This window comes from Oncorhynchus mykiss, chromosome 6 (assembly GCF_013265735.2).
Source record: "Oncorhynchus mykiss isolate Arlee chromosome 6, USDA_OmykA_1.1, whole genome shotgun sequence".
NCBI lineage: Eukaryota > Metazoa > Chordata > Actinopteri > Salmoniformes > Salmonidae > Oncorhynchus > Oncorhynchus mykiss.
Window position 1 is genome coordinate 92,909,284 of NC_048570.1, and position 22,280 is coordinate 92,931,563.

Here is a 22,280-nt window from a genome sequence, read left to right on the forward strand (position 1 = left end):
CTCCTCTCTTCTCCACTCCTCTCCACCCCACTCCACTTCTCATACTAGTGGTAACTCAAACTGACTACATTATCAGAAGTAAAATGGACTATCCAGTAACTGAGGACTATTTACTATTTATGTTAAAGTTGGATTTGTACAGTGATGCGGGACAGATACAGATATATTTAGGTTTAGAGGATATCCTTGTTTTTAAAATGACTCAACAACCCACTCATACATGTAAAGGTCACATGAAACATACCCCTTGCACGTGTTATTGGGCTCACCTCAAGATCTCTGAATACATACAGTAACAAGATAAATACAGTGTCCTATCAGATTTCTGAGACGTTGAGATATTCACAGCTAACATCTGTTTAATCAAGATCAACACTCTAATCTACCATCAACATGGGTCATGAGCCATGTGCTGTGTGTGGTTGAAGTTTGGCCACAGGGGAGGAATGGATCACTCTACACCTCTCTCTCTCTCTCTCTTTCTCTCTCCCCCCTCTCTCTCTCTCTCTCTCTTTCTCTCTCTCTTTCACTCTCTCTCTCTCTTTCTCTCTCCCTTTCTCTCTCCCCCCTCTCTCTCTCTCTCTCCTAGGCCAGCAGCAGTGCTTCTCTAACAGTTGTTTTATTGTTTGTGCTCCAGGCATTAAGCCACCAGTTGCTGTGCAGCCCATTACTACTGTCAGCAGTGTTGAGTCAACACCTGCAGCTGTCACTCCTTCAGCCACCACAACCACCACTAGGAGCAGCCCGGCTAGCCCTGGCCTCTCCACGGCACGCTCCACCCCGGGTCCCCCTGCCCCCCTCACCACCACCTCCATCCAGCCTCCCTACACCACCACCCCTTCAGACACAGTCCCCACCACTGCAGCCACCACCACCACCATTCCTATTGTCTCAACTTCTGCTTTGGATGCTCTGACCACCTCTGCTAAGGTTCCGACCACAGTGACCGATAAGGTGGTTCTGCCCAGCACCTCTTCAGCCGTACCGACTCCAGAGGGAACCAGTGCAGCATCAACACCCTCAACTCCATCCCTGGCCACCGCAGTCAGACCTGAGGTGGTGGAGGTTGTATCTACAGTGAAGACATCTCCATCCTTACCCTCCACTACAGAAGGCAGTACAGAGAGGACGACCAGGGCCCCCAGCTCCACACCCAGCCCCCTAGGCCCCAGCACAGAGAGGACCAGCCAGGTCCCCTTCTCTATCACAGCTCTGTTCTGGCTCACGTCCTCCACCACCAGGCCCTCTCTACGCCCAGGAACTACAGACACCACATTCACCAGCCCCCCTCCATCCACTACCATGGGCCCCTGGATAAGCTCCACCGTGGGGCCTACTCAGACCAGCGCCTTGCCTGCAGTACCAGTCACCCCCACCAGTGTGACCACCAAGGCCACCACACGTCCAGGAGACACAGTGACTCCAGTCTCAACCACCTCTAGTCCACGTCCAACCACAGTCTCAGAGACACCCAGGGACACAGCTTTGACTACAACTAGGACTACAACCAGGACTACAACCAGGACTACAACTAGGACTACAACCAGTACTACAGCTTCTATAACCACCCTTGGTGCACCCACAGAGACAAGCACAAAGCCTGTAACTGTGGAGACAACCGAGCCATCAACAATCAAAGTCCTCTCTCCTGGTGTATCGACTACAGCCGATACCACAGTACCCTCTCTCTCACCGACCTCCACCGTTCACACCGTAACAACAACAATACCACCACCACCAGAACCCACTTCAAAACCCAGCACGGTATCAACCTCACCAGTCACCCCTTTCACTACTCTCAGAACTACACCGTCCACACGCCCGAAGACAACACCACCACTTGTTTTCACGGCAACCACAGAGAAGACCGTTCACGCCTCCCCGACAGAGCTGAGGACATCCACAACTCCAGTTCCTGAGCTACCGACTACCACCGCTGTTCCCATACTGCCAACGACAACAACAATATCAACCGGTCCGACCTCAGAACAGCCGGCGACAACCAAGAAAACGACGAGAGCACCGGTCTCAACGGCAACAGCGGAACCCTTGGCAACGACCCGTATAACCATGACACCGGCTGTAGTCACACCTGTGATTGTCATAGACACGGTAACAACATCTCAACTGACAACAACACCTACAGCCTACACTGAAAGGACCTCGTGGTCTGGCATTGTTTCAGCCACAGAGAGAACTACAGAACACACAACCGCAACCGCACACCTGACCGAAGCTGTGGACTGGAGACTGACCCCTACTACCGGTCCCCCGACCGTACGGACCACAACAACGACCACCAAACCTCCAGACCTTCTGGTAACGACCACAGAGTCCCCCCAGATCACCGTCACCTCTCCTTCCATCTCCACCACAACAGAAGCAGTGGTCCCAACCACAACCACAACCACATTACCTGTATCACCGGTGTCACACACAGAGACCACCACGACCACCTTCACCTCTCCTTCCATCTCGACCACAACAGAAGCAGTGGTCCCAACCACAACCACATTACCTGTATCACCGGTGTCACACACAGAGACCACCACGACCGTGCTAGGTCCACCAGAGGCTGTAGGGACCGTAACGATCCAGCCCCCCACCACACTGAAGACCACGGAGCCTTGGAGGCCCCCCCACAGCGAAACCTCCACCACTCCTTCTAGCCCTGTCTCTAGCACAGAGAGGGTGATCACACCTGAGGTCCCAGTGAAACCTGCGGTCAGTACAGAAGTAGACGTCTCTCCACACCAAGTCATCTCCACTACCACCACTGACTCACTTCACCACGTTGCTTCATCTACAGCGCCAGGCGTCACCACCACAACCTCAGTTACCATGACGACCACTGCCAAAACCACCACAGCTCCGCCCGAGACTTCAACCGGCGCAGTTTCAACCTCCAGGACGGAGAGACCTCCTGCGACACCCGAACCCCCGGCCGTGCCTGGTGTACCTGGGGAACCAGCATTATCTTTCACCACAACGGTCCCCACGACAACTGTCCCACCTTTACCTGGTGTCCTTACGACCACCATCACACCTGTACCTGGTGTCCCAGTGACAACTGTCCCACCTTTACCTGGTGTCCATACGACCACCATCACAACTGTACCTGGTGTCCCAGTGACCACTGTCCCACCTTTACCTGGTGTCCATACAACCACCATCACACCTGTACCTGGTGTCCATACAACCACCATCACACCTGTACCTGGTGTCCATACAACCACCATCACACCTGTACCTGGTGTCCATACAACCACCATCACACCTGTACCTGGTGTCCATATGACCACCATCACACCTGTACCTGGTGTCCCAGTGACCACTGTCCCACCTTTACCTGGTGTCCATACGACCACCATCACACCTGTACCTGGTGTCCCAGTGACCACTGCCATCAGCCCAGTGACCATCAGACCGCTAACAGAGACTACTAGCGTTCCTCCCGATACAGGAAGGGTGGAAGTATTGTCTACTACTTCCACAACAACTACACAAGAACCAACTTCTTCCTGGTCTGGTCCAGTAACCACAACCAGCTCTTCCACCTCCACCACGTCAGTCCCCAGACCCACTAGCCACCCAGAGAGAGTCACTACCAGAGTGGTTCCTACTTCTAAAGTGGTCTCCAAGACCACCCACAGACCAATGACAACAACACGCAGGACAACAACAGGCAGGGTTCCCGTGACGACGTCCAGAACTGCCACAACGGTGAGGTCCACCGCCAGACCGAGCACTGTTAGGGCAACTGTAGATACAAGAACTCTGGGAGTTCCAGGGGTTCCGACAGCGACGACCAGACCCGGTCCCCCTACGGTCGCTCCTCCTAGCCTGGTCACAGCTACCGTCTCAGAGGTTGTTCCAACCATGACCGTTCGTACCACGACCAAACCAGTCACCACTGCCAGAACCACAGAATCTACCGCCGTCCCCACAGGACCCACTGGCACGACCACATCCACTTCTGTTTCCGTTCCCAGCCTGACCACGGTCACAGAATCTACCGCCGTCCCCACAGGACCCACTGGCACGACCACATCCACTTCTGTTTCCGTTCCCAGCCTGACCACGGTCACAGAATCTACCGCCGTCCCCACAGGACCCACAGGAGCGACCACAGAACCATCCACATCCACCACTACTACACCAGAAGGAATAGTACCATCCACCACTAGAGAGACAGGGGATACTCCAGCATTCACAGAGAGCACAACCAGAATGACTCCTTCTACAGAGGTCGCAGCCACTCCAGGGGTCACACCAAAGGTCACGCCAAAGGTCACACCAGATGTGACAGCAGCTCCCTCAGTCCCCGCCTTGCCCCCCACGGCCACCCCGACCTCCACCCCAGAGCCAGAGAGGGTGGACGGAGTAGACACCACTGCACCAAAGACTCCATCGCCGTCACCTGTGTCTCCGTACACCACATCAGAGACAACCGCGTCACCATCGGTAGTATCGCCATATACCACGACAGAGCGTGTTGGAACTACGGCAGAGGTTACTACATCCATGGCAGTGTCCTCAACTAGGATGTGCACTGTGAGTAGACCAAGTCCTCTCTCCTTTCCTCTCTTCTCCATGTAGGCTCAATGGGGCTCAATGGTGCTCAATGTAGGCTCCATGGGGCTCAATGTAGGCTCCATGGGGCTCAATGTAGGCTCCATGGGGCTCAATGTAGGCTCCCTGTGGTTCAATGTAGGCTCCATGGGGCTCAATGTAGGCTCCATGGGGCTCAATGTAGGCTCCATGGGGCTCAATGTAGGCTCCATGGGGCTCCATGTAGGCTCCATGGGGCTCAATGTAGACTCCATGGGGCTCAATGTAGGCTCCCTGAGGCTCAATGTAGGCTCCATGGGGCTCAATGTAGGCTCCATGGGACTCCTGAGTGGCGCAGCGGTCTAAGGCACTGCATCTGAGTGCTTGAGGCGTCACTACAGACCCTGGTTACGAATCCAAGCTGTATCACAACCGGCAATGATTGGGATTCCCATAGGGTGGTGCACAATTGTCCCAGCGTCATCCAGGTTATTGTTTGGCTGGTGTAGGCCGTCATTGTAAATAAGAATTTGTTCTTAACTGACTTGCCTCGTTAAATCAATACATATGTATATATATATATATATAATATTTGTTACTATCTGAAAAGTCCAGGCCTCTCTGTAGGCCCAGTCGTCTCAGCCTGTTACCTTATTTACTAACGCTCTGCAGTCTTCTAGCTACTTGTTTGTACGTGGTTTCTCTCATCAATGGTTTCTCTCATCAATGTTTTCTCTCATCAATGGTTTCTCTCATCAATGGTTTCTCTCATCAATGGTATCTCTCATCAATGGTTTCTCTCATCAATGGTTTCATCTAATCTTTGTTTTCAATTAGGAAACTCTACAACACATGTTGTTCAATCTGTTCAGGTAGTAACTGTTGTTCTTCCCTGTCTCAGCCTCCCTATTCAGAGATCATAGATGAGTGTACCAAGTTCCTCTGTGTGAGCGGCCAGCTGGTCCGATTCAACATGTCCCAGAACTGTCTGTATAACTCCACCCCTCCTAACTGCGGCCTGCTCGGCTTCGCCATCCTGGTCAACGGGGACAAGTGCTGCCCGCAGTGGGACTGCCCATGTGAGGACAACTGCTAGGCGACACACGTTCACAGTAGTAGACACGCACTCCAATGGAGGCTGGTGGGATGAGCTATAGGAGGATGGGCTCATTGTAATGGCTGGAATGGAATAAAAAGGAAGGGAGTCAAACAGGTTGTTTCCATATGCTTGATGTGCTTGATAACTTTCAATTTATTTCACTCCAACCATTAAAATGAGCCCGTCCTCCTATTGCTCCCCCCACCAGCCTCCACTGACGCACACACACACACACACACCCTCCCCGTCAGGCGTTTCTCAGTCATAATGTCCTGTTTCTTGCCGGTGTTGTCCTGTCTCCTTCAGGTCGCTGCTCAGTGTTCCCCGACCTGAACGTGATCACGTTTGATGGTAACAGCGTGGCCATCTACAAGGCTACCTCCTACATTGTGACCCAGCTGCCCAGCGAGACCGTCAGCATCGTGGTCCAGGAATGCCCCGCTGACTCAGACACGGTGAGGATGAGGGTACATTAGGTCATTGTAACGCTTGTGCCCCCAAAATGGCTGCCTCAGCGAAAGTGAGGCCATGAAGCTATAGAATTTACAGTAGGTAACTGTAACGCCGGTTTCCCCAAAATGGCCGCCTCAGACACAGTGAGGCCCTATACTGTAGCTACAGTACCTTTGCAGAAAGTATTTCAGTGGCGATAATCAATAAATATGGTGATAAAGGACATCCTTGTCTTACACCCCTATATAATGTAAAATTCTCAGGAAATTATCATTATTCATTCACATGTCGAGTAGTTGTATATGACTTTAATCCCTTTTATTCGAGATTCTTAGCCTTTGTAAATAAAATAAAAAAGTATATTTAATATTTATTTTTCTGTTTCCATCCGAAGCTGCTGTGGAATTTCACCAACCTGTGTCTAGTGGTTTTGAACATTACCCACAAGTCCAACCACCTGGTCATCAACAGACTGCAGAGGAGGGTCAGTCTGTTCCTTCGTCTCTTCTTCATCTCTACTTATCTCTTCTTAATCTCTTCCTATCACTTCTTCATATCTTTCTATCTCTTCTTCATCTCTTCCTATCTCTTCTTCATCTCTCCCTATCTCCTCTTCATCTCTTCCTATCGCTTCTTCATCTCTTCTTCATTTCTTCCTCATCTCTTCCTATCTCTTCTTCATTTCTTACTCATCTCTTTTTCATCTCTTCCTATCTCTTCTTCATCTCGTATTCATCTCTTCCTATCGCCTCTTCATTTCTTCCTATCGCTCCTTCATCTCTTCCTATCTCTTCTTCAGCTCTTCTTCATTTCTTCCTCATCTCTTCCTATCTCTTCTTCATCTCTTCTTTATCTCTTCTTCACCTCTTCCCATCTCTTCTTCATATCTTCTTCATCTCTTCATATCTCTTCTTCATCTCTTCCTATCTCTTTTTAATCTCTTCCCATCTCTTCTTCATCTCTTCATCTCTTCCTATCTCTTCCTAATCTCTTCCTATCTCTTCTTCATCTCTTCTTCATCTCTTCCTATCTCTTCCTATCTCTTCTTCATCTCTTCCTATCTCTTCTTCATCTCTTCCTAACTCTTCTTCATCTCTTCCTATCTCTGCTTCATCTCTTCCTAACTCTTCTTCATCTCTTCCTAATCTCTTCTTCATCTCTTCTTCATCTCTTCCTATCTCTTCTTCATCTCTTCCTATCTCTTCCTATTTCTTCCTCATCTCTTCCTAATTTCTTCTTCATCTCTTCTTCATCTCCTCCTATCTCTTCTTCATCTCTTCCTATCTCTCCTTCATCTCTTCCTATCTCTTCTTCATCTCTTCCTATCTCTTCTTCATCTTTCCCATCTCTCTCGGTCTAACTAGCCCTTTATTCACCAATTTAACTACGGACAGAATCAAAGTCAAGGTCAAGTAGAAAGAGTTGATCCTAGACATAAAAAGGGATGAGATGTTAATGAACTTGCCACACACAGTAGTGTTCGTAGGCCTATCTATATTAGACAATACAGTACCCCTCAACATATAGGATTTTGACACCTCTTTTCTCTTTGTCAGCTGTATGTGAACTCGAGGTACGCCAAGCCGAGGTTCAAGAAGTTTGGCTTTGAGATCCTGGACACCGGCAACATGTATCTGATCCGTACGCCAGCGGGCCTGAAGCTGCAGTGGTTCCACAGCACGGGCATGTTGGTCATCGAGACAGAGAGCTACAACAGCAAACTGCCCACCATGGGCCTCTGTGGTATGTTGTGTAGTTAGAACTTATGAGGACGTTGGTATGTGGTCTACCAGTACACTGTCATGTGGCACCAGGACACTGGTATGTGGTTACCAGGACACTGTCATGTGGCACCAGGACACTGGTATGTGGTTACCAGGACACTGTCATGTGGCACCAGGACACTGGTATGTGGTTTACCAGGACACTGGTATGTAGTTTACCAGGACACTGTCATGTAGTTTACCAGGACACTGTCATATGGTTTACCAGGACACTGGTATATGGTTTACCAGGACACTGGCATGTGGCTTACCAGGACACTGTCATATGGTTTACCAGGACACTGGTATATGGTTTACCAGGACACTGGCATGTGGCTTACCAGGACATTGTCATGTGGCACCAGGACACTGTCATGTGGCTTACCAGGACACTGGCATGTGGCTTACCAGGACATTGTCATGTGGCACCAGGACACTGGTATATGGTTTACCAGGACACTGATATCTGGTTTACCAGGACACTGTCATGTGGCACCAGGACACTGTCATGTGGTTTACCAGGACACTGGTATGTGGTTTACCAGGACACTGGTATGTGGTTTACCAGGACACTGGTATGTGGTTTACCAGGACACTGGTATGTAGTTTACCAGGACACTGGTATGTAGTTTACCAGGACACTGATATCTGGTTTACCAGGACACTGGTATGTGGTTTACCAGGACACTGGTATGTGGCTTACCAGGATGCTGGTATATAGTTTACCAGGACAATGCCATTTGGTTTACCAGGACACTGGCATCCATTTGAAGTGGAGTGGTATGGAGGCTGGTTGTAGTGTGCTTCCCAAGTGGTACCCTATGCCCTATTTATACCACTCCTTTTGCCCCGGCCATGGGGTCAAAGGTAGTGCACTAGGGATAGGGTGCCATTTGGGACGTACCATAGGACCTCACCTGCTATAGCCATTCAGATTGAGTTGGGGCCATAGATTGAGAAGGGGCCATAGATTGAGAAGGAGCCATAGATAGAGAAGGGGCCATAGATTGAGAAGGGGCCATAGATTGAGAAGGAGCCATAGACTGAGAAGGAGCCATAGATTGAGAAGGAGCCATAGACATCGATTGAGTAGGGGCCATATATTGAGTAGGGCCCATAGATTGAGTAGTGGCCATAGATTCAGTAGGGGCCATAGATTCAGTAGGGGCCATAGATTGAGTAGGGACCATAGATTGAGTAGGGCGCCATAGATTGAGTAGGGGCCATAGATTGAGTAGGGGCCATAGATTGAGAAGGAGGCATAGATTGAGAAAGTGCCATAGATGGAGTAAGTGCCATAGATTGAGTAGGAGCCATAGATTGAGTAGGGGTCATAGATTGAGAAGGGGCCATAGATTGAGTAGGAGCCATAGATTGAGTAGGGGCCATAGATTGAGAAGGAGTCATAGATTGAGAAGCAGTCATAGATTGAGAAGGGGCCATAGATTGAGAAGGATCCATAGATTGAGTAGGGGCCATAGATTGAGAAGGAGGCATAGATAGAGTAAGGGCCATAGATTGAGTAGGGGCCATAGATTGAGAAGGGGCCATAGATTGAGTAGGGACCATAGATTGAGTAGGGGCCATGGATTGAGTAGGGGCCATAGATTGAGAAGGAGCCATAGATTGAGTAAGGGCCATAGATTCAGTAGTGGCCATAGATTGAGTAGGGATCATAGATTGTGTAGGGGCCACAGATTGAGTAGGGGCCACAGATTGAGTAGGGGCCACAGATTGAGTAGAGGCCATAGATTGTCTAGGGGCCACAGATTGAGTAGGGGCCATAGATTAAGGGCCACATATTGAGTAGGGTCCCTGAGATGTTGTGCATGTTTTGTAGGTGTAGATTGAGAAGGGGCCATAGATTGAGAAGGGGCCATAGATTGAGAAGGAGCCATAGATTGAGAAGGAGCCATAGATTGAGAAGGAGCCATAGACATAGATTGAGTAGGGGCCATATATTGAGTAGGGCCCATAGATTGAGTAGTGGCCATAGATTCAGTAGGGGCCATAGATTCAGTAGGGGCCATAGATTGAGTAGGGACCATAGATTGAGTAGGGCGCCATAGATTGAGTAGGGGCCATAGATTGAGTAGGGGCCATAGATTGAGTAGGGGCCATAGATTGAGAAGGAGGCATAGATGGAGTAAGTGCCATAGATTGGGTAGGGGCCATAGATTGAGTAGGAGCCATAGATTGAGTAGGGGTCATAGATTGAGTAGGAGCCATAGATTGAGTAGGGGCCATAGATTGAGAAGGAGTCATAGATTGAGAAGCAGTCATAGATTGAGAAGGGGCCATAGATTGAGAAGGAGCCATAGATTGAGTAGGGGCCATAGATTGAGAAGGAGGCATAGATAGAGTAAGGGCCATAGATTGAGTAGGGGCCATAGATTGAGAAGGGGCCATAGATTGAGAAGGGGCCATATATTGAGTAGGGACCATAGATTGTGTAGGAGCCATAGATTGAGTAGGGGTCATAGATTGAGTAGGAGCCATAGATTGAGTAGGGGCCATAGATTGAGAAGGAGTCATAGATTGAGAAGCAGTCATAGATTGAGAAGGGGCCATAGATTGAGAAGGAGCCATAGATTGAGTAGGGGCCATAGATTGAGAAGGAGGCATAGATAGAGTAAGGGCAATAGATTGAGAAGGGGCCATAGATTGAGAAGGGGCCATAGATTGAGAAGGGGCCATATATTGAGTAGGGACCATAGATTGTGTAGGGGCCATAGATTGAGTAGGGGCCATAGATTGAGTAGGAGCCATAGATTGAGTAGGGGTCATAGATTGAGAAGGGGCCATAGATTGAGTAGGAGCCATAGATTGAGTAGGGGCCATAGATTGAGAAGGAGTCATAGATTGAGAAGCAGTCATAGATTGAGAAGGGGCCATAGATTGAGAAGGAGCCATAGATTGAGTAGGGGCCATAGATTGAGAAGGAGGCATAGATAGAGTAAGGGCCATAGATTGAGTAGGGGCCATAGATTGAGAAGGGGCCATATATTAAGTAGGGACCATAGATTGTGTAGGGGCCATAGATTGAGTAGGGGCCATAGATTGAGAAGGAGCCATAGATTGAGTAAGGGCCATAGATTCAGTAGTGGCCATAGATTGAGTAGGGATCATAGATTAAGTAGGGGCCACAGATTGAGTAGGGGCCACAGATTGAGTAGGTGCCACAGATTGAGTAGGGGCCACAGATTGTGTAGGGGCCACAGATTGAGTAGGGGCCATAGATTAAGTAGGAGCCATAGATTGAGTAGGGGCCATAGATTGAGAAGGAGTCATAGATTGAGAAGCAGTCATAGATTGAGAAGGGGCCATAGATTGAGAAGGAGCCATAGATTGAGTAGGGGCCATAGATTGAGAAGGAGGCATAGATAGAGTAAGGGCCATAGATTGAGTAGGGGCCATAGATTGAGAAGGGGCCATAGATTGAGTAGGGACCATAGATTGAGTAGGGGCCATAGATTGAGTAGGGGCCATAGATTGAGAAGGAGCCATAGATTGAGTAAGGGCCATAGATTCAGTAGTGGCCATAGATTGAGTAGGGATCATAGATTGAGTAGGGGCCACAGATTGAGTAGGGGCCACAGATTGAGTAGGGGCCACAGATTGAGTAGAGGCCATAGATTGTCTAGGGGCCACAGATTGAGTAGGGGCCATAGATTAAGGGCCACATATTGAGTAGGGTCCCTGAGATGTTGTGCATGTTTTGTAGGTGTAGATTGAGAAGGGGCCATAGATTGAGAAGGGGCCATAGATTGAGAAGGAGCCATAGATTGAGAAGGAGCCATAGATTGAGAAGGAGCCATAGACATAGATTGAGTAGGGGCCATATATTGAGTAGGGCCCATAGATTGAGTAGTGGCCATAGATTCAGTAGGGGCCATAGATTCAGTAGGGGCCATAGATTGAGTAGGGACCATAGATTGAGTAGGGCGCCATAGATTGAGTAGGGGCCATAGATTGAGTAGGGGCCATAGATTGAGAAGGAGGCATAGATGGAGTAAGTGCCATAGATTGGGTAGGGGCCATAGATTGAGTAGGAGCCATAGATTGAGTAGGGGTCATAGATTGAGTAGGAGCCATAGATTGAGTAGGGGCCATAGATTGAGAAGGAGTCATAGATTGAGAAGCAGTCATAGATTGAGAAGGGGCCATAGATTGAGAAGGAGCCATAGATTGAGTAGGGGCCATAGATTGAGAAGGAGGCATAGATAGAGTAAGGGCCATAGATTGAGCAGGGGCCATAGATTGAGAAGGGGCCATAGATTGAGAAGGGGCCATATATTGAGTAGGGACCATAGATTGTGTAGGGGCCATAGATTGAGTAGGGGCCATAGATTGAGTAGGAGCCATAGATTGAGTAGGGGTCATAGATTGAGAAGGGGCCATAGATTGAGTAGGAGCCATAGATTGAGTAGGGTCCATAGATTGAGAAGGAGTCATAGATTGAGAAGCAGTCATAGATTGAGAAGGGGCCATAGATTGAGAAGGAGCCATAGATTGAGTAGGGGCCATAGATTGAGAAGGAGGCATAGATAGAGTAAGGGCCATAGATTGAGTAGGGGCCATAGATTGAGAAGGGGCCATATATTGAGTAGGGACCATAGATTGTGTAGGGGCCATAGATTGAGTAGGTGCCACAGATTGAGTAGGGGCCACAGATTGTGTAGGGGCCACAGATTGAGTAGGGGCCATAGATTAAGGGCCACATATTGAGTAGGGTCCCTGAGATGTTGTGCATGTTTTGTAGGTGAACGTGCCATTCCTGAAATAATAACGCTGTTTCATCTTCTGGCTCCCCGCGCACTATCCCTCCCTTCTTGTATTCTGGCCATGGCCTTGCCCCCCGACGCATGCTCTCTCTCACTCTTTCTCTCTCGCCTCTCCCCCTCTGTTCCCCTCTTCCGATTACCTCTCTCTCTCTCTCTCTCTCTCTCTCGTGACTCTCTCTCGTGACTCTCTCTCTCTCTCTCTTTGTCTCTCTCTCTCTCTCTCTCTCTCTCTCTCTCTCTCTCTCTCTCTCTCTCTCTCTCTATCTCTCCCTCCCTCCCCCCAGGCTGCTGTGATGGTAACCCGGCCAATGACCTGATGCTGTCGAATGGGACGACAGTCGGGGAGAGCGAGGACCCAGCGGTGTTCATCGACAGCTGGCAGGTCCCCAACACCACTAGTTACATCAGCCACAGCCGGCGCAGAGAAGTCAACTGTTCCACCAGCGACTGTTCCCAGTGTATGACCATGCTGCGAAACACCTCCTTCAGCCCCTGCCATGCTTTTGTAGGTTCCCTGCTTCCTCTCTCTCTCTCCCTCGTCGTACAGTACCCTCCCATCCCAATACAGCACTGTAGATGTGTTTTAACATACAGACAGACGATTCTGTACAGTACCCTCCCATCCCAATACAGTACTGTAGATGTGTTGAAGACATAAGACAGACGATTCTGTACAGTACCCTCCCATCCCAATACAGTACTGTAGATGTGTTTTAACATACAGACAGACGATTCTGTACAGTACCCTCCCATCCCCAATACAGTACTGTAGATGTGTTTTAACATACAGACAGACGATTCTGTACAGTACCCTCCCATCCCAATACAGTACTGTAGATGTGTTGAAGACATAAGACAGACGATTCTGTACAGTACCCTCCCATCCCAATACAGTACTGTAGATGTGTTGAAGACATAAGACAGACGATTGAAGAAAACGTTGTTGTATTTCTTGTGATGTACCGCAGGTTCCTCCCAGTACGTTCTGTGAGGTGTGGGTACGTGACGCAGAGTACGTCAACAACCCCTGTGTAGCGCTGGCTGCCTACGTGGCATCTTGTCACAAGTTCAACGTCTGCATGGAGTGGAGGAGCCCAGACTACTGTCGTAAGGACTGGCTTTATTCTGCTGCACTGGCTGTTTAACATGGCTTCCAAAGCACAGTCAGACACATGAAGCCTTACACATTACACTATACTGTTATAACATCAGTCAATACACTATAATGTTATAACATCAGTCAATACACTATAATGTTATAACATCAGTCAATACACTATAATGTTATAACATCAGTCATTACACGTTTAATACATAGGCAAGTCAGTTAAGAACAAATTCTTATTTACAATGACAGCCTACCGGGGGTTAACTGCCTTGTTCAGGGGCAGAACGGCAGATTTTTTATCTTGTCAGCTCGGGGATTCGAACGAGCAACCTTTCGGTTACTGGCCCAATGCTCTAACCACCTGCTGCCCCACTCACAGTATAATGTTTTAATGTCAGTCAACACACTCACAGTATAATGTTTTAATGTCAGTCAACACACTCACAGTTTAATGTTTCCATGTCAGTCAACACACTCACAGTATAATGTTTCCCTGTCAGTCAACACACTCACAGTATAATGTTTCCATGTCAGTCAACACACTCACAGTATAATGTTTTAATGTCAGTCAACACACTCACAGTATAATGTTTTAATGTCAGTCAACACACTCACAGTTTAATGTTTCCATGTCAGTCAACACACTCACAGTTTAATGTTTCCATGACAGTCAACACACTCACAGTATTATAATGTTTCCATGTCAGTCAACACACTCACAGTATAATGTTTTAATGTCAGTCAACACACTCACAGTATAATGTTTTAATGTCAGTCAACACACTCACAGTATAATGTTTCCATGTCAGTCAACACACTCACGGTATAATGTTTTCATGTCAGTCAACACACTCACAGTATAATGTTTTAATGTCAGTCAACACACTCACAGTATAATGTTTCCATGTCAGTCATCACACTCACGGTATAATGTTTTCATGTCAGTCAACACACTCACAGTATAATGTTTTAATGTCAGTCAACACACTCACAGTATAATGTTTCCATGTCAGTCAACACACTCACAGTATAATGTTTTAATGTCAGTCAACACACTCACAGTATAATGTTTTAATGTCAGTCAACACACTCACAGTTTAATGTTTCCATGTCAGTCAACGCACTCACTGTATAATGTTTTCATGTCAGTCAACACACTCACGGTATAATGTTTTCATGTCAGTCAACACACTCACAGTATAATGTTTTCATGTCAGTCAACACACTCACATTTTAGTGTTTCCATGTCAGTCAACACACTCACAGTATAATGTTTTAATGTCAGTCAACACACTCACAGTATAATGTTTCCATGTCAGTCAACACACTCACAGTTTAATGTTTCCATGTCAGTCAACACACTCACAGTATAATGTTTCCATGTCAGTCAACACACTCACAGTATAATGTTTCCATGTCAGTCAACACACTCACAGTATAATGTGTTAATGTCAGTCAACACACTCACAGTTTAATGTTTCCATGTCAGTCAACACACTCACAGTATAATGTTTCCATGTCAGTCAACACACTCACAGTATAATGTTTCATTGTCAGTCAACACACTCACAGTATAATGTTTTAATGTCAGTCAACACACTCACAGTATAATGTTTTAATGTCAGTCAACACACTCACAGTATAATGTTTTAATGTCAGTCAACACACTCACAGTATAATGTTTTAATGTCAGTCAACACACCCACAGTTTAATGTTTTCATGTCAGTCAACACCCTCACAGTATAATGTTTTAATGTCAGTCAACACACTCACAGTATAATGTTTTAATGTCAGTCAACACACTCACAGTATAATGTTTCCCTGTCAGTCAACACACACACAGTATAATGTTTTAATGTCAGTCAACACACTCACAGTATAATGTTTCCCTGTCAGTCAATGTCATTGTGTAAAGCAAAAGACAAAGTTCTGCATCATGGACGTAAGAATATTGAATGAAGCTCTGTCGCCTGTCGTGGTTCTGATAATGTTTATGAACAGTTTAAAACAGTGTCTGTCTCACCTCTCTCCTTTCCCAGCCTTCATGTGTCCAGACCGACTGCGTTACCAGGCCTGTCTGCCTACCTGTACAGCCCAGTCCTGCTCCAACCACGACTTTGACCACGACCCTGAGCAGTGTACAGGCCTGACAGAGGGATGTGTTTGTCCTGAGGGCACTCTGCTCCATCGACCCTACTCTGCCCTCTGCATCCCCCCTGAGAAGTGTGGTAAGCCTTCACTGATCAACCCTCCGCCATCACACACACAATCAAATGAACACTGGTCAACATTCATATGATACAAAACACCCGGTCTGGTCTGGTCTGGTCTGGTCTAGTCTAGTCTAGTCTAGTCTATTCTAGTCTGGTCTGGTCCGGTCCGGTCCGGTCCGGTCTAGTCTAGTCTAGTCTAGTCTGGTTCCGGTCCAGTCTAGTCTAGTCTAGTCTAGTCTGGTCTGGTCTGGTCTGGTCTAGTCTGGTCTAGTCTGGTCTAGTCTAGTCTAGTCTAGTCTAGTCTAGTCTGGTCTGGTCTGGTCTGGTCTAGTCTAGTCTAGTCTAGTCTGGTCTGGTCTGGTCTGGTCTGGTCTGGTCTGCGGTCCGGTCCGGTCCGGTCCGGTCCGGTCCGGTCTGGTCTAGTCTGGTCTAGTCTGGTCTAGTCTGGTCTAGTCTGGTCTAGTCTAGTCTAGTCTGGTCTTTAGTGGAATACACTTACTGTAAGTCACACTGAGGAAGAACATCTGAGTAATGCATCTTACACTCCAGTACATGTTTTATATGTGTGTGTCTCCCAGCCTGTACGGACAGTTCGGGTGTACCCCGTGCTCCTGGCGAGGTGTGGAAGGCGTCTTACACTTCAGTACATGTTTTATCTGTGTGTGTGTGTGTGTCTCCCAGCCTGTACGGACAGTTCAGGTGTACCCCGTGCTCCTGGCGAGGTGTGGAAGGCGTCTAAAGATGGCTGCTGTATGTATCGCTGTGACAACGACAGTATCGTTCCCGTGGAGTATAACTGCTCTGCCGTGTCTCAGCCGCTCTGCCGCAGGGCCGGGGAAGTGGTCGTCAGTCTGGCAGACGACACCTCCTGCTGCCCACAGAAAGCTTGCGGTAAGAAACTGGCACATTACTACAGTACACTGGGAAAATTCAAGTTAGGTTAACCTAAAACTTAGTGGGTTAAACCAAATAACTTAAACCAGTGGTGGAAAATGTACTCGATTGAAATACTTGAGTAAAAGTAAAGATACCTTAATAGTATTTTTAAAAAAGTCCCCTAGTAAAATACTACCTGAGTAAAAGTCTAAAAGTATTTGGTTTTAAATATACTTAAATATCAAAAGTAAATGTAGTTGCTAAAATATGCTTAAGTATCAAGAGTAAAAGTATGAATAATTAAAAATTCCTTATATTAAGCAAACCAGACGGCACAATTTGAATGTTTATTTTGTTATTTGACGAATAGCCAGGGTTTACACTCCGACCCTCAGACATCATCTCCGACCCTCAGACATCATCTCCGATCCTCAGACATCATCTCCGACCCTTAGACATCATCTCCGTCCCTCAGACATCATCTCCGACCCTCAGACATCATCTCCGACCCTCAGACATCATATCCGACCCTCAGACATCATCTCCGTCCCTCAGACATCATCTCCGATCCTCAGACATCATCTCCGGCCCTTAGACATCATCTCCGTCCCTCAGACATCATCTCCGACCCTCAGACATCATCTCCGACCCTCAGACATCATATCCGACCCTCAGACATCATCTCCGTCCCTCAGACATCATCTCCGATCCTCAGACATCATCTCCGTCCCTCGGACATCATCTCCGACCCTCGGACATCATCTCCGACCCTCGGACATCATCTCCGACCCTCAGACATCATCTCCGACCCTCAGACATCATCTCCGACCCTCAGACATCATCTCCATCCCTCAGACATCATCTCCGACCCTCTGACATCATCTCCGACCCTCAGACATCATCTCCGACCCTCAGACATAATCTCCGACCCTCAGACATCATCTCCGATCCTCAGACATCATCTCCGACCCTCAGACATCATCTCCGTCCCTCAGACATCATCTCCGACCCTCAGACATCATCTCCGTCCCTCAGACATCATCTCCGATCCTCAGACATCATCTCCGTCCCTCGGACATCATCTCCGACCCTCGGACATCATCTCCGACCCTCAGACATCATCTCCGACCCTCTGACATCATCTCCGACCCTCAGACATCATCTCCGTCCCTCAGACATCATCTCCGTCCCTCAGACATCATCTCCGACCCTCTGACATCATCTCCGACCCTCAGACATCATCTCCGACCCTCAGACATAATCTCCGTCCCTCAGACATCATCTCCGTCCCTCGGACATCATCTCCGACCCTCGGACATCATCTCCGACCCTCGGACATCATCTCCGACCCTCGGACATCATCTCCGACCCTCGGACATCATCTCCGACCCTCAGACATCATCTCCGTCCCTCAGACATCTCCGACCCTCAGACATCATCTCCGACCCTCAGACATCATCTCCGACCCTCTGACATCATCTCCGACCCTCAGACATCATCTCCGACCCTCAGACATCATCTCCGTCCCTCAGACATCATCTCCGACCCTCTGACATCATCTCCGACCCTCAGACATCATCTCCGACCCTCAGACATAATCTCCGTCCCTCAGACATCATCTCCGACCCTCAGACATCATCTCCGTCCCTCAGACATCATCTCCGACCCTCTGACATCATCTCCGACCCTCAGACATCATCTCCGACCCTCAGACATAATCTCCGTCCCTCAGACATCATCTCCGATCCTCAGACATCATCTCCGACCCTCAGACATCATCTCCGTCCCTCAGACATCATCTCCGACCCTCAGACATCATCTCCGTCCCTCAGACATCATTTCCGACCCTCAGACATCATCTCCGTCCCTCAGACATCATCTCCAACCCTCGGACATCGTCTCCGACCCTCGGACATCATCTCCGACCCTCAGACATCATCTCCGACCCTCGGACATCATCTCCGACCCTCAGACATCATCTCCGACCCTCAGACATCATCTCCGTCCCTCAGACATCATCTCCGATCCTCAGACATCATCTCCGTCCCTCGGACATCATCTCCGACCCTCGGACATCATCTCCGACCCTCAGACATCATCTCCGACCCTCTGACATCATCTCCGACCCTCAGACATCATCTCCGTCCCTCAGACATCATCTCCGTCCCTCAGACATCATCTCCGACCCTCTGACATCATCTCCGACCCTCAGACATCATCTCCGACCCTCAGACATAATCTCCGTCCCTCAGACATCATCTCCGTCCCTCGGACATCATCTCCGACCCTCGGACATCATCTCCGACCCTCGGACATCATCTCCGACCCTCGGACATCATCTCCGACCCTCAGACATCATCTCCGACCCTCAGACATCATCTCCGTCCCTCAGACATCTCCGACCCTCAGACATCATCTCCGACCCTCAGACATCATCTCCGACCCTCTGACATCATCTCCGACCCTCAGACATCATCTCCGACCCTCAGACATCATCTCCGTCCCTCAGACATCATCTCCGACCCTCTGACATCATCTCCGACCCTCAGACATCATCTCCGACCCTCAGACATAATCTCCGTCCCTCAGACATCATCTCCGACCCTCAGACATCATCTCCGTCCCTCAGACATCATCTCCGACCCTCTGACATCATCTCCGACCCTCAGACATCATCTCCGACCCTCAGACATAATCTCCGTCCCTCAGACATCATCTCCGATCCTCAGACATCATCTCCGACCCTCAGACATCATCTCCGTCCCTCAGACATCATCTCCGACCCTCAGACATCATCTCCGTCCCTCAGACATCATTTCCGACCCTCAGACATCATCTCCGTCCCTCAGACATCATCTCCAACCCTCGGACATCGTCTCCGACCCTCGGACATCATCTCCGACCCTCAGACATCATCTCCGACCCTCGGACATCATCTCCGACCCTCAGACATCATCTCCGACCCTCAGACATCATCTCCGTCCCTCAGACATCATCTCCGACCCTCAGACATCATCTCCGACCCTCAGACATCATCTCCGACCCTCAGACATCATCTCCGACCCTCAGACATCATCTCCGACCCTCAGACATCATTTAAAAACAAAGCATTTGTGTTTATTGAGTCCCTCAGATCAGAGGCAGTAGGGATGACCTTGATAAGTGTGCGAATTGGACCATTTTCTGCCCTGCTAAGCATTCAAAACATAACGTATTATTTTGGATGTCGGGGAAAACGTATGGAGTAAAAAAGTACATCATTTTCCATAGGAAAGTATTTTTTATTTATTTAACCAGGCAAGTCAGTTAAGAACAAATTCTTATTTACAATGACGGCCTACACCGGCCAAACCTGGGTCAAACCTGGGCCAAACCTGGGTCAAACCTGGGCCAAACCTGGGTCAAACCTGGGTCAAACCTGGGCCAAACCTGGGTCAAACCTGGGTCAAACCTGGGTCAAACCTGGGCCAAACCTGGGTCAAACCTGGGCCAAACCTGGGTCAAACCTGGTTCAATTGCACGCCGTCCTATGGGACTCCCAATTACGGCCGGTTGTGATACAGCCTGGATTCAAACCGGGGTGTCTGTAATGAGATGCAGTGCCTCAGACTGCTCCTCCACTCAGGAGCCCAAGTAAAAGTTGTCAAAAATATGAATAATAAAACAAAGTACAGATACCCCCCCAAAAAACTACTTAAGTAGTACTTCAAAGTATTTTTTACTTAAGTACTTTACACCAATGACTTTAACCAACTTAGCAAAGTCAGCTGCTGTCCTATGAAAGCCTGCTGTAACACTCTGTCACAAGTGGACCACTACTCAAAAAGAATGAATCCGATGGCCCTGAAAACAACTGTGAAGGAACTTTAAAGAGTTGAGAGCTCAACTCAATGTCAACAATTTAGGAACGATGTTTAGGCGGCCATTATGTATTGTGATTGGTTTGTATTGATCTGATGGTGTCTGTCTGTCTGTCTGTCTGTCTGTCTCTCTGTCTCTCTGTCTCTCTGTCTGTCATCCAGTTTGTAACCAAACCCTGTGTGACATCTTCCCCCCGGAGTGTCAGTATGGAGAGAAGCTGGTGTCTTACTTCAGAGAGGACTCCTGCTGTCCAGACTACGTCTGTGGTGAGGGGGCCTCTCTTCTGTATAATCACCACCACTAGGCCATATGATGATACTAAGCTATATTATGATAATGATGATTCCAGGCTATATTATGATACCAGGCTATATGATGATACCAGGCTATATGATGATACCATTCTATATGATTATACCAGGCTATATGATGATACAAGACTATATGATGATACTAGACTATATAATGATACAATTATATATGATGATACTAGGATATATGATGATACCAGGCTACATGATGATACCAGGCTATATGATGATACTAAGTCTTATGATGATACTAGGATATATGATGATAACAGGCTACATGATGATACCAGGCTATATGATGATCCCAGGCTATATGATGATACTAGACTATATAATGATACAATTCTATATGCTGATACTATTCTATATGCTGATTCCAGGCTATATGATGATACGAGACTATATGATGATACTAGACTATATGATGATACTATGCTATATGATGATACTAGGCTATATGATGATACTAGGATATATGATGATACTAGGATATGTGATGATACTATGCTATATGATGATACTAGGATATATGATGATATCAGACTATATGATGAAACCAGGCTATGTGATGATACTATTCTACATGATGATAACAGGCTACATGATGATACCAAGCTACATGATGATACTAGGTTATATGATGATACTAGACTATATAATGATACAATTATATATGATGATACTATTCTATATGGTGATACTAGGATATATGATGATACTAGGATATATGATGATACTATGCTATATGATGATACTAGGATATATGATGATGCTAGGATATATGATGATGCTAGGATATATGATGATGCTAGGATATATGATGATGCTAGGATATATGATGATACCAGGATATATGATGATACTAGGATATATGATGATGCTAGGATATATGATGATGCTAGGATATATGATGATGCTAGGATATATGATGATGCTAGGATATATGATGATACTAGACTATATGATGATACTATTCTATATGATGGTACCAGACTATATGATGATACTATTCTATATGATAATACCAAGCTATATGATGATACTATTCTATATGATGATACTAGGCTATATGGTGATACTATTCTATATGATGATACCACACTATATGATGATACTATTCTATATGATGATACTATTCTATATGATGGTACCAGACTATATGATGATACTATTCTATATGATAATACCAAGCTATATGATGATACTATTCTATATGATGATACTAGGCTATATGGTGATACTATTCTATATGATGATACT

General features: G+C 47.5%; 1 protein-coding gene across 1 annotated transcript in view; it reads left to right on the forward strand.

Annotated features, from left to right (window-relative positions):
• The window catches only part of LOC110509293 (otogelin-like), a 113,161-nt gene that overhangs the window by 73,409 nt on the left and 17,472 nt on the right, over positions 1–22,280 (forward strand). Inside the window, exons 30-42 of the mRNA XM_036981806.1 lie at positions 638–1,416; positions 1,803–1,911; positions 2,186–4,464; positions 4,600–4,878; positions 5,453–5,630; positions 5,957–6,105; positions 6,498–6,587; positions 7,660–7,846; positions 12,935–13,155; positions 13,619–13,757; positions 15,799–15,987; positions 16,654–16,863; positions 20,871–20,975. Coding sequence (XP_036837701.1) covers positions 638–1,416; positions 1,803–1,911; positions 2,186–4,464; positions 4,600–4,878; positions 5,453–5,630; positions 5,957–6,105; positions 6,498–6,587; positions 7,660–7,846; positions 12,935–13,155; positions 13,619–13,757; positions 15,799–15,987; positions 16,654–16,863; positions 20,871–20,975 — 4,914 coding nt within the window. The remainder of the gene's footprint in view (positions 1–637; positions 1,417–1,802; positions 1,912–2,185; positions 4,465–4,599; positions 4,879–5,452; positions 5,631–5,956; positions 6,106–6,497; positions 6,588–7,659; positions 7,847–12,934; positions 13,156–13,618; positions 13,758–15,798; positions 15,988–16,653; positions 16,864–20,870; positions 20,976–22,280) is intronic.